This window comes from Danio rerio, chromosome 19 (assembly GCF_052040795.2).
Source record: "Danio rerio strain M-AB ecotype USA chromosome 19, GRCz13ab, whole genome shotgun sequence".
Taxonomy (NCBI): Eukaryota; Metazoa; Chordata; class Actinopteri; order Cypriniformes; family Danionidae; genus Danio; species Danio rerio.
The window spans coordinates 4293203-4319863 of record NC_141039.2 but is presented as its reverse complement, the minus strand read 5'-3'; the positions used below and the strand labels follow the sequence as shown (position 1 = coordinate 4319863).

The 26661-nt window shown below is 37.9% G+C and overlaps 3 protein-coding genes and 2 long non-coding RNA genes across 9 annotated transcripts; all 5 read left to right on the top strand.

Moving 5' to 3' along the window:
- Positions 1 to 429: 429 nt before the first annotated feature.
- LOC147832425 (uncharacterized) lies at positions 430 to 7020 on the top strand. Of its 2 annotated transcripts, none has more exons than XM_087295261.1 (7): positions 430 to 793; positions 3445 to 3549; positions 4184 to 4224; positions 4308 to 4356; positions 4467 to 4527; positions 4615 to 4841; positions 6470 to 7020. In XM_087295261.1, the coding sequence occupies exons 3-7, from the start codon at positions 4189 to 4191 to the stop codon at positions 6478 to 6480; spliced, it is 384 nt and encodes a 127-aa protein (XP_087151387.1). In that variant the 5' UTR covers positions 430 to 793; positions 3445 to 3549; positions 4184 to 4188; the 3' UTR covers positions 6481 to 7020. The 2 variants fall into 2 exon arrangements, with proteins under 2 accessions (XP_087151387.1, XP_087151386.1); XM_087295260.1 differs by having other exon boundaries at positions 4174 to 4224.
- A 1635-nt stretch (positions 7021 to 8655) lies between these two features.
- Positions 8656 to 9519, top strand: LOC137488462 (uncharacterized). Its single transcript, XR_015516365.1, has 2 exons — positions 8656 to 8693; positions 9356 to 9519. It is a non-coding gene; the product is annotated as an uncharacterized LOC137488462 (long non-coding RNA).
- Positions 9520 to 10212: 693 nt separating this feature from the next.
- Positions 10213 to 16817, top strand: si:ch73-281i18.4. 3 transcript variants are annotated; one of them, XM_087293836.1, is made up of 7 exons: positions 10213 to 10269; positions 13241 to 13345; positions 13968 to 14018; positions 14102 to 14150; positions 14269 to 14321; positions 14409 to 14635; positions 16261 to 16817. In XM_087293836.1, exons 4-7 carry the CDS (start codon positions 14130 to 14132, stop codon positions 16269 to 16271), a joined length of 312 nt encoding a protein of 103 aa, XP_087149962.1. In that variant the 5' UTR covers positions 10213 to 10269; positions 13241 to 13345; positions 13968 to 14018; positions 14102 to 14129; the 3' UTR covers positions 16272 to 16817. The 3 variants fall into 3 exon arrangements, with proteins under 3 accessions (XP_087149962.1, XP_087149961.1, NP_001352982.1); XM_087293835.1 differs by having other exon boundaries at positions 14261 to 14321; NM_001366053.1 differs by having other exon boundaries at positions 10223 to 10577; positions 14261 to 14321.
- Positions 16818 to 18438: 1621 nt separating this feature from the next.
- On the top strand, positions 18439 to 19306 carry LOC141378985 (uncharacterized). The gene is made up of 2 exons (XR_015516373.1): positions 18439 to 18476; positions 19143 to 19306. It is a non-coding gene; the product is annotated as an uncharacterized LOC141378985 (long non-coding RNA).
- An 880-nt stretch (positions 19307 to 20186) lies between these two features.
- Positions 20187 to 26601, top strand: si:ch73-281i18.3. Of its 2 annotated transcripts, none has more exons than XR_015516358.1 (7): positions 20187 to 20479; positions 23096 to 23200; positions 23758 to 23808; positions 23892 to 23940; positions 24051 to 24086; positions 24199 to 24425; positions 26048 to 26601. XR_015516358.1 is itself a non-coding variant. In XM_087295257.1 (7 exons), exons 1-7 carry the CDS (start codon positions 20459 to 20461, stop codon positions 26056 to 26058), a joined length of 525 nt encoding a protein of 174 aa, XP_087151383.1. In that variant the 5' UTR covers positions 20187 to 20458; the 3' UTR covers positions 26059 to 26601. The 2 variants fall into 2 exon arrangements, 1 of the variants encoding a protein (XP_087151383.1); XM_087295257.1 differs by having other exon boundaries at positions 24051 to 24111.
- Positions 26602 to 26661: the final 60 nt, after the last annotated feature.

Genomic DNA, 26661 nt, shown 5'->3' with positions numbered 1-26661 from the left:
ATATAACATGTCATGAACTTGCTGTTATTATAAAAATTGCTTAATAAAAAGTCCTAAGACAAGAATGGGTGTTGTTTTGGTTTTATATCAACCTACTGTAGGTTTTAGGGTGAATACAGCAGATATAGGCTACCTCTTTCATAATATAGTCGGAGTTTTTAATGACTCAAATCAAGTAAAACGTCTCTTCCTCAAGTACTTTTAGCATGCAAAAGTCAAATTTAAGTACATAAAATACAGTTTCCAACAACACAAATTTGTCTTGTGAAAATGACCAATGTGGTGTTGAGAAAAAAAAATTAATGTCAAATTATATATATATATATATTTATAAAAGAAGTGAATAAGTTGTCATAATATTTGGTCATTAGATTATGTGACCGCTAGATGGCGCTCGTTTAAAAGAAGCGTTCATTTCAAAGGAGCGTTACCCTGTACTAAAATGGCGGATCTGTTGACGCATTCCGTCCATAAGACAACATTAGGGTAGACGACATTTAACGTATATATCTATGGACGCTATAACTAGTATTCACGTCGTATCATGCTCAACTCTTAATACTCTTTTACGCACTTTGAGAGTGTTTGCGTTATTTCAGAGAGATATTAAGCACATATGAAGTAACAGTGCCGTCTGTGTACTATAGTTACACAATGCAGCATTTAGCTCGCTCGTAAACATCGCTGCTGTCCTCAGATCATTGTCTGAGCAGAAGTTTCATCATCAGCCCTGACTGTCAGATGCTCTTCATCTCAGGAGCTGTATTTTTAGATGCTTGATAACAGATATAAGGTGAGTTATGGCTGGAGTGGACGCTGCCAGACGGGCTTATATTAATTTTGGCATGACAGGAGCGAACAGGATACTAATGAGTGACAGAGAGAGTCCACAAAAACTGCTCTCCGATTGCATTTCATGTGATGAATATTATCTTTTAGAGCTTCAAGTCTTGCCTCAGGTGTTTCTCGTCAGATTTGTCTTAGAAAGGTGAGAAATGTTTGAGTTTAAGACATATACTTAAATTAACATATAAGTACTGAAATAGCCAATAGTGCATTTGTATAAGATTTTAGGTAGATCGTAAACCCATATTATGAAATCATGATCGACTTATTGATTGACTTATTTAAATATATAATAAAAAAACATAATTCAATATTAAACATAAATTGTAAGAAAACCTAGCAAGATTACTAATACCTGCAGTAAACTACAATTAAAATAAAAAGTGAACATTAAATATTAGATGAAAGGCTTAACTTGAATAAGCAATCAGTTTTAAAATGAAGAATATTAAAAGCCCATAAATAATGCTGATTTTTATTTTTATTTGATCCCAAAGTCTGAACTGAACTGGCTGATGAGGCTCTGGATGCAAAGTTCATGTTTGCCTTTAATCTTTGACCTTTAAATTCCCATCCAGCAGTACAGTATGTTGTGTCAGTATAAATCTGGCTATAAAGCCTCATTGAACAATTTCCCAAAAGCCAGTGCAAGGTGTAAAGACAACTGAGAAATGACTGTTTATATATATATATATATATATATATATATATATATATATATATATATATATATATATATATATATATATATATATATAGCGAGAAGAAAAACAGTTTTTAATTTTTTTCAAACCATTTTAAGGTCAATGTTATTAGCCCTCTTAAGCAATATTTTTTGTATATTCTACAGAACAGACCACTGTTATACAATGACTTGCCTAATTACCCTAACTTGCCTGAATAACCTAGTTAACCCTTTAAATGTCACTTTAAGCTGAATATTGAGAAATGTCTAGTCAAATAATATGGACTGTCTGACATCAAAACGAATATTTGCTGAATGTGAATTGAATGTCTTGATGTAGTTACCCTCTAGATCAGTTCGGGAATGTAAACAGTTTGCTGGTGTGACAGGCAGGATTGCAGAGTCGTGCTGTGTGGCGATCCTTCATTCACTCCGGACGGTCTCATTGACACACTGATTACATTACAGCGATCCAGAGTTCAAGCCAATTGAAGGACAGAATCGAGTTTCAATTGGCCAAATTTTCTCGGTCATTTAACTCTCCCATGTTGGCTTTCGGGTCACTTTGGTGTTTTGGTTTTTTTAACAGCAGGAAAACAACCAAACAATATTTTTTCGCCTTGTTTACACTCACCGGCCACTTTATTAGGTACACCTTATTTATTTGCTTTCAGAACTGCCTTAATCCTTCATGGCATAGATACAACAAGGTACTGGAAATATTCCTCAGAGATTTTGCGCCATATTGACATGATAACATCACACAGCTGCTGCAGATTTGTCGGCTGCACATCCATGATGTGAATCTCCCGGTTCACCACATCCCAAAGGTGCTCTATTGGATTGAGTTCTGGTGACTGTGAAGGCCAATTTGAGTACAGTGAACTCATTGTCATGTTTAAGAAACCAGTCTGAGATGATTCACGCTTTATGACATGGTGTGTTATCGCTGTTGTCAGCACTGTTGTTATAAAGGAATGGACCACCACAACCAGCCTGAACCGTTGATACAAGGCAGGATGGATCCCTGCTTTCGTGTTGTTGTCGCCAAATTCTGACCCGGCCATCCGAGTGTCGCAGCAGAAATAAAGACTTATTAGACCAGGGAACGTTTTTCCAATCTTCTTAACGTTCGCTTTGTTAACGAGCAGTTGAACAGGTGTACCTAATAAAGTGGCCGGTGAGTGTATGTGTGTGTGTGTATTGACTTTACTAGTTTTCTCTGAGACACTCATTGCTCCAGAAACTTTCCATGGGCCCTATAGTAGATGACTATTTTTGTGTTAGCAGCTGCCAGCAGTCTTAATAACAGCCGGAGAAGAATGTGTGTCTATAATCTCTAAGCTTTTACTATGATGATCATATTGGAAGCCATTGTCAAGAGATAGTCCACCCACAACTAAGTTCTGTCAACCTTTACTCAGACTTCGCTTTCTTCTGCTGGAACGCAAAAGAAGATCATTTGAAGGCTGTTATCATCCATCCACATGGTTAATCAGCTATAGATCACATACGGCTGCAGCCGGAAGTTAACTAGAATTATTAATATTATTTATTAAATTTCCCATTAATTATAACTCATTAATGCCTACCCCTACCTTAACCGTCACAGTAATGTAAAACAGATCTGGACTCTTCTCTATTAGTATAGCTGATTAACAATGTGAATGGACGATAACAGCCTTCTGAGTGACATTTACTGAGCGGAAGGCCCCTACTGGCCCATATCTATCAGCTGATAACCACTGATTAAGCTGATTAAAGCAGCTGACTGGACATGGTGAAACGACATTATTGGACCACACTAACCAGCCAAACGTGGGGTCCCATATGTGACATGGCACTAGACTTTTAGGTATTTTAGAGATGTGTAATAAATGAATGTATGATGTGGTTTTATGTGTCTTTGGCAGCGAGAAGAGGCTGAATCCAAAGCCCGAGAGGAAGCAGAGAAACAGGGGATCGAACGAGAGAAACACTTCCAGAAGGAGGAGCTGGAACGCTTGGAAAGAAAGAAGGTAAAATAAAAGTCCACCAATCAAGCTAAACACAGCATCACGCTCTCTCATTCACACACACACATAGGCGTGCTCGCTCGCTCGGGAGTGATATTGTTAGACCGCCGGCTCCCATTCAGATTACACCAGTTACCGACCGCTCCCATGCTTTATCCGGAAATTAATCCCACGCTGCAAGAAATCTGGTCGGGTCCCGCAGACCTCTAATCTGGCATTACAGTGGCTCAGTGGTTAGCACTGTCACCTCAAAGAAAGAAGGTCGCTGGTTCGAGTCCCGGCTGGGTCATTTGGCATTTCTGTGTGGAGTTTGCATGTTCTTAGTGTGTGTGAATGAGTGTCTATGGATGTTTCCCAGTACTGCTTTGCAGCTGGAAGGGCATCCGCTGTGTAAAACATATGCTGGATTAGTTGGCAGTTCATTCTGTTGTGGTGACCCCTGATAAATAAAGGGACTAAACTGAAGGAAAATGAATGAATGAATTTTTTAAAAATGGTTAAATATAGCACTTGGGAAATATTTCTAAACGATTTAATTTTCACAGGAGGGCTTAAAATTTTGTCTTCAATTGTATTTGAGATTTTAGTTCAGTACTGTTGGTTTAACGTTTGTGTTTACATTTTTAGCGTCTGGAAGAAATCATGAAGAGGACTCGTAAGAGTGACGCAGGAGCACAGGTGAGATGTGTGTGTGTTTCATAAATTCATCTTAAACACACTCAATAAAAGAAAATTAACCTGGTTTATTCATTTCTTTGCAGAAAGATGTTAAAACTTCAACTCAAGTGAATGGCAGAGTCACTGACAGCGGTAAAAATCTATTTATAGTACTGTGAATATATAAAAATCACTCTTGTATTAATATCATGTAAGTAGGGTTCAAATAAAAAATACAATGTTGTTTTCCTCTCGTCTTGCAGTAATACAGAAAAATCCGTCAGAAGCTCTTCATAGTGGTGCGACAAACCAATCACCAATGAGGTAATCGAGACGCTGCATGAATTGAAATTGAAATGAAGCTGCATGAATTATGTTTTGCTTATTTTCCCGCTTGTGTGTCTTCCTCAGCTCTGTGTCCTGGGACGCAGCACCGGTCATTAACGGAGCTCCGCCCACTAAGCATCAGAATGGACTGTCCTCCAATGGAGACGCAGCAGACTTTGAGGAGATAATCAAGCTGTCCAATCACAGTGGGAACAGTGGGCAGAGTCAACCGGCTGACCCAATCATGGCCTTCGACGGAGGAGAACCGTTCATGATGAAGGCGGGGCCTATGAAACCTCAACATGTGGCAGGTAGAATCAGATTTTGTTCGATTACGTACAGTTGAAACCAGGCGTTTACATACACTTTATAAAGAGGCACATAATTAGTTTTTTTTTTTTTTTTAAATGAGACTAAACTTATTTTTTAGGTAAGTTAGGATGATCACATTTGTTTCTGTTCTGCTTAATAGCAAAATAATGAGAGAGAGATATTTTAAGAGAAATTGTTATAACCTTTCTTGGAAGTCAAGTGTACATACAGTAAGATTATTCTGCCTCTGAAAAAGCTCAGATGATGATGTCAAGCTTTTGGAAGTTTCTGATTGGCTAATTGACAACATTTGAGTTAATTGGAGGCACAACTGTAGAATAGTATTGAAGGAAAACCTCAAACACACACTGCTTCCTTGTGTGACAACATGGGAAAATCAACTAGCCAGAATCAACAACAAAGCCAGGTTACAATTTGCTGAATTACACTGGGAAAAAGACTAATATTGGAGACATGTGCTGTGCTCTGATGGAGCTAAGATTGAACTGTTTGGCTATAATGAGCAGTGTTACATTTGGAGGACGAAGGGGAAAGCTTACACACTTATGAACACCATCCTAACTGTGAAGTATGGGGGCGGCAGCATCATGTTGTGAGGCTGTTTGCCTGCAGGAGGGACTGGTCCACTTCACAGCATAGATGGCATCATGAAGAAAGAACATCATGTAGAAATACTGAAACAACATCTCAAGACATCAGCCAGGACATTAAAACTTGGCCACAAATGGGTCTTCCAAACAGACCATGACCCTAAGCATACTGCCAAATTAGTTCAAATGTGCTTAAAGGACAACAGAGTGAATGTTTTGGAGTGGCCATCACAAAGCCCTGATGTCAATCCTATAGAAAATTTGAGGGCAGAGTTGAAAAAGCTTGTGAGAGCAAGACAGCCTACAAATCTGACTCAGTTACACCAATTCTGTCAGGAGGAATGGGCCAAAATTCCTGCAAACTATTGTGAGGAGCTTGTGGAAGGATACCCAAAACATTTGACCAAAGTTAAACAGTTTAAAAGCAAAGCTAAACAAACACCAAGGAAATGTGTGTAAACTTTTGACTGTCTAGAAATTAATAGAAAATTCTCAAAATAAATCTCTCATTATTCTGGCATTTAGCAAATGTAAATCATTTAGGTTATCCTAACAGACTTAAAATAGTAAACGTTTAGTATCATTTAACATCAGACATTTTTTTAAATGATTATGTTTCTTTTTTTAGAGTGTATGTAAACTGCTGGTTTCAGCTGTATGTTAGATCATATATGGATTAAATCTGGTCACCAGTGGAGTTGCTTTCCAGTGTTTCGTCTTTCAGCAGTGACATTTACATTATACTGAACTGAACTAAACTGAACCTAAAATAAAATCTTGAAAATAATGTATAAAGGATGATTAAGAGAGTCTCCAAGCTATTTTCCATGCATGAAACTGATGATTTCTGCAGTTTGTTGACTTTAGGACAGTGTGAATGACTGAAAAAGCAGCCTTGGCATTCTGCAAAGCGTCTCTATTTTCAGCTTCATAATACCAGTCATAGATGTTGTTGGCAAGCTTTTAACAGTTCAATAAATCATCTTCTCACATGTGTTTCTGCTGTTTTCCTGCAGAGGTGCTGTGAGAGATATCAGAGTCTTCTGGATATAAAGAGAAGAAGAGAAGCCTTACTCTACCACCGCTGCCACCCTGACGTGTGCCAAACCAACAAAAACAGACTGCTTTAACTTTAGAAACACAGCCGAGCCGGACGCGCTCTGGAGAAAGTGCCAGAAGACGACCTTAAAGAGACACTTATATACATATACAACGTTTGCAAAAAGTCTCTGTCTATTTCACTGTGTGTGTCATGGTGCAACATTTGTTGAGTTTCTTTAACAAGTCACCTGCCGATCATGTGGTGCACCTTAAAAGAGTCGCTATATATTGAATTTTAGAAAAGACAACTTGGCTTATCTTTATGATATGAATTATTGTTGTTGTTGTTGTTGCTCTTGTTATGATGTATTGTTATCGTTCTTTTAAGTAGAGAAAAAAAGCAAACGTGTGTCTTGAACTATTGCGTTATTTAACGTGTGGCGCATCACAAGAAGCCGATATTCTGTATGTTAATGTATATTTGCCTGATTATGACAGACCTGTGGAATAAATCTTTATGAAAGGGGCTGTTTGTCAGTGAGTGGAGTGTTCGCTGTAGTTTAAGCTAATCGTAATAATGTGATCTTCATTTTAGTCTGGCTATATCATGATGGTAGAACAGTGCTTTATAATAATAATAATAATAATTCCTTACATTTATATATCGTTTTTCTTGGCACTCAAAGCGCTTTACACATAGGGGGAATCTCCTCATCTACTTTTTTTTAATGCAAGAAATAACATTACAAAGATATAATATGAACAAAGAGACAAAAAGGGGTACATAAATAGAATTCCAGCAAATTAATCAAGTTTAAATGATTTACACCAAGAAAGTGTTTTACATGCAGTGTAATTGTTAAGAGTCTTTTAAAGAGTTCACATAAATTTCAAAGTCCTTTCTGAAAATAAAAAGTAAGGGTGTTTCTTTGAAAATTAACATTTATGGAAGTAAAACTTTGCTATAAAAAACAATAAATCAATAATAAATTTACAATGAGAAGGATCTACACTCAGAGGGTAACCAAAGAACACAATTTTTTGGGGAAATACAGAAGTTTGGAAATAAGAATGTTTTTATGAAATTGGAAAAGTCAACCCAATACACTTTACAGTAAGTACACTCCCAAAATAAATGCTTTAGTGTTTCATCATATTGAGTTCAAAATTAGCATTAGGGGAAATATTGTTATTAAATTTAGCTAGTTTGGTATTTATTGGGAATTAATCTCCTCATCTACCACCAGTGTAGCATCCACCTGGATGAAGCGACAGCAGCCGTTTTCCACCAGACCGCACATCACAGAGAGAGGAGACAGAGTAATGAAGTCATGATGGACAGAGGCAAGTGGGTAGATTTGGCCAGGGTGCCGGGGTTAAACCCGTACTCTTTTTCGAAAGATATTCTGGGATTTTAGGGTATATGCTGAAGCATGCTAATAGGACTTTTAATTTGTCAGTAACCTGGGTTAAGCGCTTCCAGCTAACTGCCAAAGGAAAAATCAGCATGTTTGAGGTCTGTTTTCTTTAAAAATCAGCGATCTCCACTGGCTGAGTGATATCCGATATAAAGTGGGTCTCAGATTGTACAAGAAGCACTGCATTAAATTACATTTCCCCCGCCATGTCTTTATAATATGAGCATTTATTTTACCTCATTGTATTCAATAGAGCGTCTGCGCTAGTCTGCCGATTCTGACGGGCGAGTGCGAGTAAATGGTCTTTTGTCTCGTTTTACGCTTGAACAACTGAATGAATGCCAAAGTTTATTTAACTGAATGTATTTTAATTGCATCACAACATAAATGCTGTATAAGGAACCGTATAAAATGGAAAAAACTCACAACAACCGGTCACCGGAAGTTTATAAGTATGGGAACAACACTAGCTCGGCATATATCCAATTATATTCATCTGTCTTCATATTCTACTGCATCCCAGAATATTACAGAGCACCAAAAATGTAAAAATATATATTTATTATATTTAAGATATTTTTGTCAACAGCAGACGGCAACTAGCCGTGACGCAAATTCCCGAGAATCTGTGCTCCAATCAGATGAGCCCTCCTCAGCGCTCGCCATGACGACGAGACAACAGTGTGCCTTGTAAAAATTTGCATATGCATTCCTATAAAGCTCGTGTGCTCTCAGTCAGCGTTGTCAGTTCGCCCGGTGTAGCTGTTTGTACTTGACCAAGGTGAGTTCAATACCGACGGTACGAGTGGAGCTACGCCAAACTCACGAAGTCCGCTTCGTGATGCTTCACCCGGGCCCGTCTGTGCTGTAGTTCCTTGCGGTTTGCGTACATAAACGCAATATCGCGAAGAATATTACGTGTTTGTTGCTCGAAATGTGCCGCCGAGCAACATCCAGTGAATACTGGCACGGCCTGGCGCCCGGTCTTTCCGTGCACTCCCTGGGGCGAGGCGGCCTTTGAGCCCTAGGCAGGGAACAAACAACCCCCGAGGACCCTCAGGGAAACACGGGGGGCCGGTAGTGGGACCTCGCTGCGAGGGTTATGGTGGGTGGGAGTAGCGAGGCCCACTCATCTTCTATTTTAAACTATAGTTTCAAACTTTAGTTTACTATAGTTTGAAATAGAAACCATGATAACTTATGATTTAACTATGCAAAGAGCCTAGGATGACCAAGAGCAACAGATTCCGCCATTTTGAAGTGAAAGCGATCGCTCGTGCATTGGATATCATTGCTGACGCAATGGCAAACAGCGGCTTTGTTTTTATTTAATTTATTCAAAAAGCGCGTTGTTTCCCAAATTGCACTAGAGTATCGCCTCTTGGTGATTCTATGCTCTCTGCTCTTTGTCTGAATGTTGTAATGTTTTGCTTTGTTTTTCAGATGAGTTGTTGAGCAAAGAAGGACTATTGAAGACAACAGTTGAAGACGACCGCGGGGTATCTCCACGAGCGTGCGCATCATAATGTTTCCGGTGTGTTTTCTGAGAGTTTGTCTTGTTTAGAAAAGTTTGCAGGTCAAACAAAATAAACTAAACTCTTCCTAAACACCTGTCTCGTGTTTTATTTGTCCTCTACAGCAATACACTGTCATACAAGTCTGTTGAATGCATTTGTATGCAACATGGTTTGATAATACAGTAGTCTACAAATAAATAATTATAAATGTACCTTCAATAATCAACGTTTAGTGTAGGTAATCAAAAGTTAATCAAAGTTGTCCTAAGACATAAGAGTAATGTTATAGTTGTTACATAACTATATTTATTATTATTTTGTTTGTTTAAAACCAGCAGATTATTTAAATATATATATAACATGTCATGAACTTGCTGTTATTATAAAAATTGCTTAATAAAAAGTCCTAAGACAAGAATGGGTGTTGTTTTGGTTTTATATCAACCTACTGTAGGTTTTAGGGTGAATACAGCAGATATAGGCTACCTCTTTCATAATATAGTCGGAGTTTTTAATGACTCAAATCAAGTAAAACGTCTCTTCCTCAAGTACTTTTAGCATGCAAAAGTCAAATTTAAGTATATAAAATACAGTTTCCAACAACACAAATTTGTCTTGTGAAAATGACCAATGTGGTGTTGAGAAAAAAAAAAATAATGTCAAATTATATATATATATATATTTATAAAAGAAGTGAATAAGTTGTCATAATATTTGGTCATTAGATTATGTGACCGCTAGATGGCGCTCGTTTAAAAGAAGCGTTCATTTCAAAGGAGCGTTACCCTGTACTAAAATGGCGGATCTGTTGACGCATTCCGTCCATAAGACAACATTAGGGTAGACGACATTTAACGTATATATCTATGGACGCTATAACTAGTATTCACGTCGTATCATGCTCAACTCTTAATACTCTTTTACGCACTTTGAGAGTGTTTGCGTTATTTCAGAGAGGTATTTAAGCACATATGAAGTAACAGTGCCGTCTGTGTACTATAGCTACACAATGCAGCATTTAGCTCGCTCGTAAACATCGCTGCTGTCCTCAGATCATTGTCTGAGCAGAAGTTTCATCATCAGCCCTGACTGTCAGATGCTCTTCATCTCAGGAGCTGTATTTTTAGATGCTTGATAACAGATATAAGGTGAGTTATGGCTGGAGTGGACGCTGCCAGACGGGCTTATATTAATTTTGGCATGACAGGAGCGAACAGGATACTAATGAGTGACAGAGAGAGTCCACAAAAACTGCTCTCCGATTGCATTTCATGTGATGAATATTATCTTTTAGAGCTTCAAGTCTTGCCTCAGGTGTTTCTCGTCAGATTTGTCTTAGAAAGGTGAGAAATGTTTGAGTTTAAGACATATACTTAAATTAACATATAAGTACTGAAATAGCCAATAGTGCATTTGTATAAGATTTTAGGTAGATCGTAAACCCATATTATGAAATCATGATCGACTTATTGATTGACTTATTTAAATATATAATAAAAAAACATAATTCAATATTAAACATAAATTGTAAGAAAACCTAGCAAGATTACTAATACCTGCAGTAAACTACAATTAAAATAAAAAGTGAACATTAAATATTAGATGAAAGGCTTAACTTGAATAAGCAATCAGTTTTAAAATGAAGAATATTAAAAGCCCATAAATAATGCTGATTTTTATTTTTATTTGATCCCAAAGTCTGAACTGAACTGGCTGATGAGGCTCTGGATGCAAAGTTCATGTTTGCCTTTAATCTTTGACCTTTAAATTCCCATCCAGCAGTACAGTATGTTGTGTCAGTATAAATCTGGCTATAAAGCCTCATTGAACAATTTCCCAAAAGCCAGTGCAAGGTGTAAAGACAACTGAGAAATGACTGTTTATATATATATATATATATATATATATATATATATATATATATATATATATATATATATATATATATATATATATATATATATATATATATATAGCGAGAAGAAAAACAGTTTTTAATTTTTTTCAAACCATTTTAAGGTCAATGTTATTAGCCCTCTTAAGCAATATTTTTTGTATATTCTACAGAACAGACCACTGTTATACAATGACTTGCCTAATTACCCTAACTTGCCTGAATAACCTAGTTAACCCTTTAAATGTCACTTTAAGCTGAATATTGAGAAATGTCTAGTCAAATAATATGGACTGTCTGACATCAAAACGAATATTTGCTGAATGTGAATTGAATGTCTTGATGTAGTTACCCTCTAGATCAGTTCGGGAATGTAAACAGTTTGCTGGTGTGACAGGCAGGATTGCAGAGTCGTGCTGTGTGGCGATCCTTCATTCACTCCGGACGGTCTCATTGACACACTGATTACATTACAGCGATCCAGAGTTCAAGCCAATTGAAGGACAGAATCGAGTTTCAATTGGCCAAATTTTCTCGGTCATTTAACTCTCCCATGTTGGCTTTCGGGTCACTTTGGTGTTTTGGTTTTTTTAACAGCAGGAAAACAACCAAACAATATTTTTTCGCCTTGTTTACACTCACCGGCCACTTTATTAGGTACACCTTATTTATTTGCTTTCAGAACTGCCTTAATCCTTCATGGCATAGATACAACAAGGTACTGGAAATATTCCTCAGAGATTTTGCGCCATATTGACATGATAACATCACACAGCTGCTGCAGATTTGTCGGCTGCACATCCATGATGTGAATCTCCCGGTTCACCACATCCCAAAGGTGCTCTATTGGATTGAGTTCTGGTGACTGTGAAGGCCAATTTGAGTACAGTGAACTCATTGTCATGTTTAAGAAACCAGTCTGAGATGATTCACGCTTTATGACATGGTGTGTTATCGCTGTTGTCAGCACTGTTGTTATAAAGGAATGGACCACCACAACCAGCCTGAACCGTTGATACAAGGCAGGATGGATCCCTGCTTTCGTGTTGTTGTCGCCAAATTCTGACCCGGCCATCCGAGTGTCGCAGCAGAAATAAAGACTTATTAGACCAGGGAACGTTTTTCCAATCTTCTTAACGTTCGCTTCGTTAACGAGCAGTTGAACAGGTGTACCTAATAAAGTGGCCGGTGAGTGTATGTGTGTGTATTGACTTTACTAGTTTTCTCTGAGACACTCATTGCTCCAGAAACTTTCCATGGGCCCTATAGTAGATGACTATTTTTGTGTTAGCAGCTGCCAGCAGTCTTAATAACAGCCGGAGAAGAATGTGTGTCTATAATCTCTAAGCTTTTACTATGATGATCATATTGGAAGCCATTGTCAAGAGATAGTCCACCCAAAACTAAGTTCTGTCAACCTTTACTCAGACTTCACTTTCTTCTGCTGGAACGCAAAAGAAGATCATTTGAAGGCTGTTATCATCCATCCACATGGTTAATCAGCTATAGATCACATACGGCTGCAGCCGGAAGTTAACTAGAATTATTAATATTATTTATTAAATTTCACATTAATTATAACTCATTAATGCCTACCCCTACCTTAACCGTCACAGTAATGTAAAACAGATCTGGACTCTTCTCTATTAGTATAGCTGATTAACAATGTGAATGGGCGATAACAGCCTTCTGAGTGACATTTACTGAACGGAAGGCCCCTACTGGCCCATATCTATCAGCTGATAACCACTGATAAAGCTGATTAAAGCAGCTGACTGGACATGGTGAAAGGACATTATTGGACCACACTAACCAGCCAAACGTGGGGTCCCATATGTGACATGGCACTAGACTTTTAGGTATTTTAGAGATGTGTAATAAATGAATGTATGATGTGGTTTTATGTGTCTTTGGCAGCGAGAAGAGGCTGAATCCAAAGCCCGAGAGGAAGCAGAGAAACAGGGGATCGAACGAGAGAAACACTTCCAGAAGGAGGAGCTGGAATGCTTGGAAAGAAAGAAGGTAAAATAAAAGTCCACCAATCAAGCTAAACACAGCATCACGCTCTCTCATACACACACACACATAGGCGTGCTCGCTCGCTCGGGAGTGATATTGTTAGACCGCCGGCTCCCATTCAGATTACACCAGTTACCGACCGCTCCCATGCTTTATCCGGAAATTAATCCCACACTGCAAGAAATCTGGTCGGGTCCCGCAGACCTCTAATCTGGCATTACGGTGGCTCAGTGGTTAGCACTGTCGCCTCAAAGAAAGAAGGTCGCTGGTTCGAGTCCCGGCTGGGTCATTTGGCATTTCTGTGTGGAGTTTGCATGTTCTTAGTGTGTGTGAATGAGTGTCTATGGATATTTCCCAGTACTGCTTTGCAGCTGGAAGGGCATCCGCTGTGTAAAACATATGCTGGATAAGTTGGCGGTTCATTCTGTTGTGGTGACCCCTGATAAATAAAGGGACTAAACTGAAGGAAAATGAATGAATGAATTTTTAAAAATTGTTAAATATAGCACTTGGGAAATATTTTAAACGATTTAATTTTCACAGGAGGGCTTAAAATTTTGTCTTCAATTGTATTTGAGATTTTAGTTCAGTACTGTTGGTTTAACGTTTGTGTTTACATTTTTAGCGTCTGGAAGAAATCATGAAGAGGACTCGTAAGAGTGACGCAGGAGCACAGGTGAGATGTGTGTGTGTTTCATAAATTCATCTTAAACACACTCAATAAAAGAAAATTAACCTGGTTTATTCATTTCTTTGCAGAAAGATGTTAAAACTTCAACTCAAGTGAATGGCAGAGTCACTGACAGCGGTAAAAATCTATTTATAGTACTGTGAATATATAAAAATCACTCTTGTATTAATATCATGTAAGTAGGGTTAAAATAAAAAATACAATATTGTTTTCCTCTCGTCTTGCAGTAATACAGAAAAATCCGTCAGAAGCTCTTCATAGTGGTGCGACAAACCAATCACCAATGAGGTAATCGAGACGCTGCATGAACTGAAATTGAAATGAAGCTGCATGAATTATGTTTTGCTTATTTTCCCGCTTGTGTGTCTTCCTCAGCTCTGTGTCCTGGGACGCAGCACCGGTCATTAACGGAGCTCCGCCCACTAAGCATCAGAATGGACTGTCCTCCAATGGAGACGCAGCAGACTTTGAGGAGATAATCAAGCTGTCCAATCACAGTGGGAACAGTGGGCAGAGTCAACCGGCTGACCCAATCATGGCCTTCGAGGGAGGAGAACCGTTCATGATGAAGGCGGGGCCTATGAAACCTCAACATGTGGCAGGTAGAATCAGATTGTGTTCGATTACGTACAGTTGAAACCAGACGTTTACATACACTTTATAAAGAGGCACATAATTATTTTTTTTTTTTAAATGAGACTAAACTTATTTTTAGGTAAGTTAGGATGATCAAATTTGTGTCTGTTCTGCTTAATAGCAAAATAATGAGAGAGATATTATAAGAGAAATTGTTATAACCTTTCTTGGAAGTCAAGTGTACATACAGTAAGATTATTCTGCCTCTGAAAAAGCTCAGATGATGATGTCAAGCTTTTGGAAGTTTCTGATTGGCTAATTGACAACATTTGAGTTAATTGGAGGCACAACTGTAGAATAGTATTGAAGGAAAACCTCAAACACACACTGCTTCCTTGTGTGTCAACATGGGAAAATCAACTAGCCAGAATCAACAACAAAGCCAGATTACAATTTGCTAAATTACACTGGGAAAAAGACTAATATTGGAGACATGTCCTGTGGTCTGATGGAACTAAGATTGAACTGTTTGGCTATAATGAGCAGTGTTACATCTGGAGGACGAAGGGGAAAGCTTACACACTCATGAACACCATCCTAACTGTGAAGTATGGGGGCGGCAGCATCATGTTGTGGGGCTGTTTGGCTGCAGGAGGGACTGGTCCACTTCACAGCATAGATGACATCATGAAGAAAGAACATTATGTAGGAATACTGAAGCAACATCTCAAGACATCAGCCAGGAAATGAAAACTTGGCCACAAATGGGTCTTCCAAACAGACCATGACCCTAAGCATACTGCCCTAAGCATTAGTTCAAATGTGCTTAAAGGACAACAGAGTGAATGTTTTGGAGTGGCCATCACAAAGCCCTGATGTCAATCCTATAGAAAATTTGAGGGCAGAGTTGAAAAAGCTTGTGAGAGCAAGACAGCCAACAAATCTGACTCAGTTCCACCAATTCTGTCAGGAGGAATGGGCCAAAATTCCAGCAAACTATTGTGAAGCTTGTGGAAGGATACCCAAAACATTTGACCAAAGTTAAACAGTTTAAAAGCAAAGCTAAACAAACACCAAGGAAATGTGTTTAAACTTTTGACTGTCTAGAAATTAATAGAAAATTCTCAATAAAAACGTCTCTCTTTATTCTGGCATTTAGCAAATGTAAATCATTTAGGTTATCCTAACAGACTTAAAATAGTAAACGTTTAGTATCATTTAACATCAGACATTATTTTAAATGATTATGTTTCTTTTTTTAGAGTGTATGTAAACTTCTGGTTTCAGCTGTATGTTAGATCATATATGGATTAAATCTGGTCACCAGTGGAGTTGCTTTCCAGTGTTTCGTCTTTCAGCAGTGACATTTACATTATACTGAACTGAACTAAACTGAACCTAAAATAAAATCTTGAAAATAATGTATAAAGGATGATTAAGAGAGTCTCCAAGCTGTTTTCCATGCATGAAACTGATGATTTCTGCTGTTTGTTGACTTTAGGACAGTGTGAATGACTGAAAAAAGCAGCCTTGGCATTCTGCAAAGCGTCTCTATTTTCAGCTTCATAATACCAGTCATAGATGTTGTTGGCAAGCTTTTAATAGTTCAATAAATCATCTTCTCACATGTGTTTCTGCTGTTTTCCTGCAGAGGTGCTGTGAGATGAGATATCAGAGTCTTCTGGATATAAAGAGAAGAAGAGAAGCCTTACTCTACCACCGCTTCCACCCTGACGTGTGCCAAACCAACAAAAACAGACTGCTTTAACTTTAGAAACACAGCCGAGCCGGACGCGCTCTGGAGAAAGTGCCAGAAGACGACCTTAAAGAGACACTTATATACATATACAACGTTTGCAAAAAGTCTCTGTCTATTTCACTGTGTGTGTCATGGTGCAACATTTGTTGAGTTTCTTTAACAAGTCACCTGCCGATCATGTGGTGCACCTTAAAAGAGTCGCTATATATTGAATTTTAGAAAAGACAACTTGGCTTATCTTTATGATATGAATTATTGTTGTTGTTGTTGTTGTTGCTCTTGTTATGATGTATTGTTATCGTTCTTTTAAGTAGAGAAAAAAAGCAAACGTGTGTCTTGAACTATTGCGTTATTTAACGTGTGGCGCATCACAAGAGGCCGATATTCTGTATGTTAATGTATATTTGCCTGATTATGACAGACCTGTGGAATAAATCTTTATGAAAGGGGCTGTTTGTCAGTGAGTGGAGTGTTCGCTGTAGTTTAAGCTAATCATAATAATGTGATCTTCATTTTAGTCTGGCTATATCATGATGGTAGAACAGTGCTTTATAATAATAATAATAATTCCTTACATTTATATAGCGCTTTTCTTGGCACTTAAAGCGCTTTACACATAGGGGGAATCTCCTCATCTACTTTTTTTTAATGCAAGAAATAACATTACAAAGATATAATAAGAACAACGAGACAAAGAGGGTTACATAAATAGAATTCCAGCAAATTAAACAAGATTAAATGATTTACACCAAGAAATCGTTTTACATGCAGTGTAATTGTTAGAGTCTTTTAAAGAGTTCACGTAAATTTCAAAGTCCTTTCTGAAATAAAAAGTAAGGGTGTTTCTTTGAAAATTAACATTTATGGAAGTAAAACTTTGCTATAAATCAATAATAAATTTACAATGAGAAGGATCTACACTCAGAGGGTAACCAAAGAACACAATTTTTTGGGGAAATACAGAAGTTTGGAAATAAGAATTTTTTAATGAAACTGGAAAAGTCAACCCAAAACACTTTACAGTAAGTACACTCCCAAAATAAATGCTTTAGTGTTTCATCATATTGAGTACAAAATTAGCATTTAGGGGAAATAATGTTATTAAATTTAGCTAGTTTGGTATTTATTGGGTAGCAATCTCCTCATCTACCATCAGTGTAGCATCCACCTGGATGAAGCGACAGCAGCCGTTTTCTACCAGACCGCACATCACAGAGAGAGGAGACAGAGTATTAAAGCCATGATGGACAGAGGCCAGTGGGTAGATTTGGCCAGGGTGCCGGGGTTAAACCCGTACTCTTTTTCGAAAGATATTCTGGGATTTTAGGGTATATGCTGAAGCATGCTAATAGGACTTTTAATTTGTCAGTAACCTGGGTTAAGCGCTTCCAGCTAACTGCCAAAGGAAAAATCAGCATGTTTGAGGTCTGTTTTCTTTAAAAATCAGCGATCTCCACTGGCTGAGTGATATCCGATATAAAGTGGGTCTCAGATTGTACAAGAAGCACTGCATTACATTACATTTCCCCCGCCATGTCTTTATAATATGAGCATTTATTTTACCTCATTGTATTCAATAGAGCGTCTGCGCTAGTCTGCCGATTCTGACGGGCGAGTGCGAGTAAATGGTCTTTTGTCTCGTTTTACGCTTGAACAATTGAATGAATGCCAAAGTTTATTTAACTGAATGTATTTTAATTGCATCACAACATAAATGCTGTATAAGGAACCGTATAAAATGGAAAAAACTCACAACAACCGGTCACCGGAAGTTTATAAGTATGGGAACAACACTAGCTCGGCATATATCCAATTATATTCATCTGTCTCCATATTCTACTGCATCCTAGAATATTACAGAGCACCAAAAATGTAAAAATATATATTTATTATATTTAAGATATTTTTGTCAACAGCAGACGGCAACTAGCCGTGACGCAAATTCCCGAGAATCTGTGCTCCAATCAGATGAGCCCTCCTCAGCGCTCGCCATGACGACGAGACAACAGTGTGCCTTGTAAAAATTTGCATATGCATTCCTATAAAGCTCGTGTGCTCTCACTCAGCGTTGTCAGTTCGCCCGGTGTAGCTGTTTGTACTTGACCAAGGTGAGTTCAATACCGACGGTACGAGTGGAGCTAAGCCAAACTCACGAAGTCCGCTTCGTGATGCTTCACCCGGGCCCGTCTGTGCTGTAGTTCCTTGCGGTTTGCGTACATAAACGCAATATCGCGAAGAATATTACGTGTTTGTTGCTCGAAATGTGCCGCCGAGCAACATCCAGTGAATACTGGCACGGCCTGGCGCCCGGTCTTTCCGTGCACTCCCTGGGGCGAGGCGGCCTTTGAGCCCTAGGCAGGGAACAAACAACCCCCGAGGACCCTCAGGGAAACACGGGGGGCCGGTAGTGGGACCTCGCTGCGAGGGTTATGGTGGGTGGGAGTAGCGAGGCCCACTCATCTTCTATTTTAAACTATAGTTTCAAACTTTAGTTTACTATAGTTTGAAATAGAAACCATGATAACTGTTATGATTTAACTTTATGCAAAGAGCCTAGGATGACCAAGAGCAACAGATTCGGCCATTTTAAAGTGAAAGCGATCGCTCGTGCATTGGATATCATTGCTGACGCAATGGCAAACAGCGGCTTTGTTTTTATTTAATTTATTTAAAAAGCGCGTTGTTTCCCAAATTGCACTAGAGTATCGCCTCTTGGTGATTCTATGCTCTCTGCTCTTTGTCTGAATGTTGTAATGTTTTGCTTTGTTTTTCAGATGAGTTTTTGAGCAAAGATGGACTATTGAAGACAACAGTTGAAGACGACCGCGGGGTATCTCCACGAGCGCGCGCATCATAATGATTCCGGTGTGTTTTCTGAGAGTTTGTCTTGTTTAGAAAAGTTTGCAGGTCAAACAAAATAAACTATACTCTTCCTAAACATCTGTCTCGTGTTTTATTTGTCATCTACAGCAATACACTGTCATACAAGTCTGTTGAATGCATTTGTATGCAACATGGTTTGATAATACAGTAGTCTACAAATAAATAATTATAAATGTACCTTCAATAATCAACGTTTAGTGTAGGTAATCAAAAGTTAATCAAAGTTGTCCTAAGACATAAGAGTAATGTTATAGTTGTTACATAACTATATTTATTATTATTTTGTTTGTTTAAAACCAGCAGATTATATATATATATATATATATATATATATATATATATATATATATATATATAACATGTCATGAACTTGCTGTTATTATAAAAATTGCTTAATAAAAAGTCCTAAGACAAGAGTGGGTGTTGTTTTGGTTTTATATCAACCTACTGTAGGTTTTAGGGTGAATACAGCAGATATAGGCTACCTCTTTCATAATATAGTCGGAGTTTTTAATGACTCAAATCAAGTAAAACGTCTCTTCCTCAAGTACTTTTAGCATGCAAAAGTCAAATTTAAGTATATAAAATACAGTTTCCAACAACACAAATTTGTCTTGTGAAAATGACCAATGTGGTGTTGAGAAAAAAAAAAATTATGTCAAATTATATATATATATATATTTATATATATATATATATATATATATATATATATATATATATATATATATATATATATATATATATATATATATATATATATATATAAAAGAAGTTGAATAAGTTGTCATAATATTTAGTCATTAGATTATGTGACCGCTAGATGGCGCTCGTTTAAAAGGAGCGTTCATTTCAAAGGAGCGTTACCCTGTACTAAAATGGCGGATCTGTTGACGCATTCCGTCCATAAGACAACATTAGGGTAGGCGACATTTAACGTATATATCTATGGACGCTAACTAGTATTCACGTCGTATCATGCTCAACTCTTGAAACTCTTTTACGCACTTTGAGAGTGTTTGCGTTATTTCAGAGAGATATTTAAGCACATATGAAGTAACAGTGCCGTCTGTGTACTATAGTTACACAATGCAGCATTTAGCTCGCTCGTAAACATCGCTGCTGTCCTCAGATCATTGTCTGAGCAGAAGTTTCATCATTAGCCCTGACTGTCAGATGCTCTTCATCTCAGGAGCTGTATTTTTAGATGCTTGATAACAGATATAAGGTGAGTTATGGCTGGAGTGGACGCTGCCAGATGAGCTTATATTAATTTTGGCATGACAGGAGAGAACAGGATACTAATGAGTGACAGAGAGAGTCCACAAAAACTGCTCTCCGCTTGCATTTCATTTGATGAATATTATCTTTTAGAGCTTCAAGTCTTGCCTCAGGTTTTTCCCTCAGGTGTTTCTCGTCAGATTTGTCTTAGAAAGGTGAGAAATGTTTGAGTTTAAGACATATACTTAAATTAATATATAAGTACTGAAATAGCCAATAGTGCATTTGTATAAGATTTTAGGTAGATCGTAAACCCATATTATGAAATCATGATCGACTTATTGATTGACTTATTTAAATATATAATAAAAAAACATAATTCAATATTAAACATAAATTGTAAGAAAACCTAGCAAGATTACTAATACCTGCAGTAAACTACAATTAAAATAAAAAGTGAACATTAAATATTAGATGAAAGGCTTAACTTGAATAAGCAATCAGTTTTAAAATGAAGAATATTAAAAGCCCATAAATAATGCTGATTTTTATTTTTATTTGATCCCAAAGTCTGAACTGAACTGGCTGATGAGGCTCTGGATGCAAAGTTCATGTTTGCCTTTAATCTTTGACCTTTAAATTCCCATCCAGCAGTACAGTATGTTGTGTCAGTATAAATCTGGCTATAAAGCCTCATTGAACAATTTCCCAAAAGCCAGTGCAAGGTGTAAAGACAACTGAGAAATGACTGTTTATATATATATATATATATATATATAGCGAGAAGAAAAACAGTTTTTAATTTTTTTCAAACCATTTTAAGGTCAATGTTATTAGCCCTCTTAAGCAATATTTTTTGTATAGTCTACAGAACAGACCACTGTTATACAATGACTTGCCTATTTACCCTAACTTGCCTGAATAACCTAGTTAACCCTTTAAATGTCACTTTAAGCTGAATATTGAGAAATGTCTAGTCAAATAATATGGACTGTCTGACATCAAAACGAATATTTGCTGAATGTGAATTGAATGTCTTGATGTAGTTACCCTCTAGATCAGTTTGGGAATGTAAACAGTTTGCTGGTGTGACAGGCAGGATTGCAGAGTCGTGCTGTGTGGCGATCCTTCATTCACTCCGGACGGTCTCATTGACACACTGATTACATTACAGCGATCCAGAGTTCAAGCCAATTGAAGGACAGAATCGAGTTTCAATTGGCCAAATTTTCTCGTTCATTTAACTCTCCCATGTTGGAGTTCGGGTCACTTTGGTGTTTTTTTTTTTTTTTTTTAACAGCAGGAAAAAAACCAAATAATATGTTTTCGTCTTGTTTACACTCACCGGCCACTTTATTAGGTACACCTTATTTATTTGCTTTCAGAACTGCCTTAATCCTTCATGGCATAGATTCAACAAGGTACTGGAAATATTCCTCAGAGATTTTGCGCCATATTGACATGATAGCGTCACACAGCTGCTGCAGATTTGTCGGCTGCACATCCATGATGTGAATCTCCCGGTTCACCACATCCCAAAGGTGCTCTATTGGATTGAGATCTGGTGACTGTGAAGGCCATTTTGAGTACAGTGAACTCATTGTCATGTTCAAGAAACCAGTCTAAGATGATTCACGCTTTACGACATGGTGTGTTATCGCTGTTGCTAACACTGTTGTTATTAAGGAATGGACCACCACAACCAGCCTGAACCGTTGATACAAGGCAGGATGGATCCCTGCTTTGTGTTGTTGTCGCCAAATTCTGACCCGGCCATCTGAATGTCGCAGCAGAAATAAAGACTTATTAGACCAGGGAACGTTTTTCCAATCTTCATAGCGTTCACTTTGTTAACGAGCAGTTGAACAGGTGTACCTAATAAAGTGGCCAGTGAGGGTATGTGTGTGTGTGTATTGACTTTACTAGTTTTCTCTGAGACACTCATTGCTCCAGAAACTTTCCATGGGCCCTATAGTAGATGACTATTTTTGTGTTAGCAGCTGCCAGCAGTCTTAATAACAGCCGGAGAAGAATGTGTGTCTATAATCTCTAAGCTTTTACTATGATGATCATATTGGAAGCCATTGTCAAGAGATAGTCCACCCAAAACTAAGTTCTGTCAACCTTTACTCAGACTTCACTTTCTTCTGCTGGAACGCAAAAGAAGATCATTTGAAGGCTGTTATCATCCATCCACATGGTTAATCAGCTATAGATCGCATACGGCTGCAGCCGGAAGTTAACTAGAATTATTAATATTATTTATTAAATTTCACATTAATTATAACTCATTAATGCCTACCCCTACCTTAACCGTCACAGTAATGTAAAACAGATCTGGACTCTTCTCTATTAGTATAGCTGATTAACAATGTGAATGGGCGATAACAGCCTTCTGAGTGACATTTACTGAACGGAAGGCCCCTACTGGCCCATATCTATCAGCTGATAACCACTGATAAAGCTGATTAAAGCAGCTGACTGGACATGGTGAAAGGACATTATTGGACCACACTAACCAGCCAAACGTGGGGTCCCATATGTGACATGGCACTAGACTTTTAGGTATTTTAGAGATGTGTAATAAATTAATGTATGATGTGGTTTTATGTGTCTTTGGCAGCGAGAAGAGGCTGAATCCAAAGCCCGAGAGAAAGCAGAGAAACAGAGGATCGAACGAGAGAAACACTTCCAGAAGGAGGAGCTGGAATGCTTGGAAAGAAAGAAGGTAAAATAAAAGTCCACCAATCAAGCTAAACACAGCATCACGCTCTCTCATTCACACACACACATAGGCGTGCTCGCTCGCTCGGGAGTGATATTGTTAGACCGCCCGCTCCCATTCAAATTACACCAGTTACCGACCGCTCCCATGCTTTATCCGGAAATTAATCCCACGCTGTCGCCTCAAAGAAAGAAGGTCGCTGGTTCGAGTCCTGTCTGGGTCATTTGGCATTTCTGTGTGGAGTTTGCATGTTCTTAGTGTGTGTGAATGAGTGTCTATGGATGTTTCCCAGTACTGCTTTGCAGCTGGAAGGGCTTCCGCTGTGTAAAACATATGCTGGATAAGTTGGCGGTTCATACTGTTGTGGTGGCCCATGATAAATAAAGGGACTAAACTGAAAGAAAATGAATGAATGAATTTTTAAAAATTGTTAAATATAGCACTTGGGAAATATGTTTAAACGATTTAAATTTCACAGGAGGGCTTAAAATTTTGTCTTCAATTGTATTTGAGATTTTAGTTCAGTACTGTTGGTTTAACGTTTGTGTTTACATTTTTAGCGTCTGGAAGAAATCATGAAGAGGACTCGTAAGAGTGACGCAGGAGCACAGGTGAGATGTGTGTGTGTTTCATAAATTCATCTTAAACACACTCAATAAAAGAAAATTAACCTGGTTTATTCATTTCTTTGCAGAAAGATGTTAAAACTTCAACTCAAGTGAATGGCAGAGTCACTGACAGCGGTAAAAATCTATTTATAGGACTGTGAATATATAAAAATCACTCTTTCATTAATATCATGTAAGTAGGGTTAAAATAAAAAATACAATGTTGTTTTCCTCTCGTCTTGCAGTAATACAGAAAAATCCGTCAGAAGCTCTTCAAACTGGTGCGACAAACCAATCACCAATGAAGTAATCGAGACGCTGCATGAATTGAAAGTGAAATGAAGCTGCATGAATTATGTTTTGCTTATTTTCCCGCTTGTGTGTCTTCTTCAGCTCTCTGTCCTGGGACGCAGCACCGGTCATTAACGGAGCTCCGCCCACTAAGCATCAGAATGGACTGTCCTCCAATGGAGACGCAGCAGACTTTGAGGAGATAATCAAGCTGTCCAATCACAGTGGGAACAGTGGGCAGAGTCAACCGGCTGACCCAATCATGGCCTTCGAGGGAGGAGAACCGTTCATGATGAAGGCGGGGCCTATGAAACCTCAACATGTGGCAGGTAGAATCAGATTTTGTTCGATTACGTACAGTTGAAACCAGACGTTTACATACACTTTATAAAGAGGCACATAATTATTATTTTTTTTTTAATGAGACTAAACTTATTTTTTAGGTAAGTTAGGATGATCAAATTTGTTTCTGTTCTGCTTAATAGCAAAATAATGAGAGAAATATTTTTGATAAATTGTTATAACCTTTCTTAAAAGTCAAGTTTACATACAGTAAGATTATTCTGCCTCTGAAAAAGCTCAGATGATGATGTCAAGCTTTTAGAAGTTTCTGATTGGCTAATTGACAACATTTGAGTTAATTGGAGGCACAACTGTAGAATAGTATTGAAGGAAAACCTCAAACACACACTGCTTCCTTGTGTGACAACATGAAAAAATCAACAAGCCAGAATCAACACAAAAGCCAGGTTACAATTTGCTGAATTACACTGGGAAAAAGACTAATTTCTGGAGACATGTCCTGTGCTCTGATGAAGCTAAGATTGAACTGTTTGGCTATAATGAGCAGTGTTACATTTGGAGGACGAAGGGGAAAGCTTACACACTTATGAACACCATCCTAACTGTGAAGTATGGGGGCGGCAGCATCATGTTGTGGGACTGTTTGGCTGCAGGAGGGACTGGTCCACTTCACAGCATAGATGGCATCATGAAGAAAAAACATTATGTAGAAATACTGAAGCAACATCTCAAGACATCAGCCAGGAAATTAAAACTTGGCCACAAATGGCTCTTCCAAACAGACCATGACCCTAAGCATACTGACAAATTAGTTCAAATGTGCTTTAAGGACAACAGAGTGAATGTTTTGGAGTGGCCATCACAAAGCCCTGATCTCAATCCTGTAGAAAATTTGAGGGCAGAGTTGAAAAAGCTTGTGCGAGCAAGACAACCAACAAATCTGACTCAGTTACACCAATTCTGTCAGGAGGAATGGGCCAAAATTCCAGCAAACTATTGTGAGAAGCTTGTGGAAGGATACCCAAAACATTTGACCAAAGTTAAACAGTTTAAAAGCAAAGCTAAACAATCACCAAGGAAATGTGTGTAAACTTTTGACTGTCTAGAAATTAATAAAAATTCTCAATAAAAAATTCTCTCTTTATTCTGGCATTTAGCAAATGTAAATCATTTAGGTTATCCTAACAGACTTAAAATAGTAAACGTTTAGTATCATTTAACATCAGACGTTATTTAAATGATTGTGTTTCTTTTTTTAGAGTGTATGTAAACTTCTGGTTTCAGCTGTATGTTAGATCATATATGGATTAAATCTGGTCACCAGTGGAGTTGCTTTCCAGTGTTTCGTCTTTCAGCAGTGACATTTACATTATACTGAACTGAACTAAACTGAACCTAAAATAAAATCTTGAAAATAATGTATAAAGGATGATTAAGAGAGTCTTCAAGCTATTTTCCATGCATGAAACTGATTATTTCTGCAGTTTGTTGACTTTAGGACAGTGTGAATGACTGAAAAAAGCAGCCTTGGCATTCTGCAAAGCGTCTCTATTTTCAGCTTCATAATACCAGTCATAGATGTTGTTGGCAAGCTTTTAACAGTTCAATAAATCATCTTCTCACATGTGTTTCTGCTGTTTTCCTGCAGAGGTGCTGTGAGATGAGATATCAGAGTCTTCTGGATATAAAGAGAAGAAGAGAAGCCTTACTCTACCACCGCTTCCACCCTGACGTGTGCCAAACCAACAAGAACAGACTGCTTTAACTTTAGAAACACAGCCGAGCCGGACGCGCTCTGGAGTAAGTGCCAGAAGACGACCTTAAAGAGACACTTATATACATATACAACGTTTGCAAAAAGTCTCTGTCTATTTCACTGTGTGTGTCATGGTGCAACATTTGTTGAGTTTCTTTAACAAGTCACCTGCCGATCATGTGGTGCACCTTAAAAGAGTCGCTATATATTGAATTTTAGAAAAGACAACTTGGCTTATCTTTATGATATGAATTATTGTTGTTGTTGTTGTTGCTCTTGTTATGATGTATTGTTATCGTTCTTTTAAGTAGAGAAAAAAAGCAAACGTGTGTCTTGAACTATTGCGTTATTTAACGTGTGGCGCATCACAAGAAGCCGATATTCTGTATGTTAATGTATATTTGCCTGATTATGACAGACCTGTGGAATAAATCTTTATGAAAGGGGCTGTTTGTCAGTGAGTGGAGTGTTCGCTGTAGTTTAAGCTAATCGTAATAATGTGATCT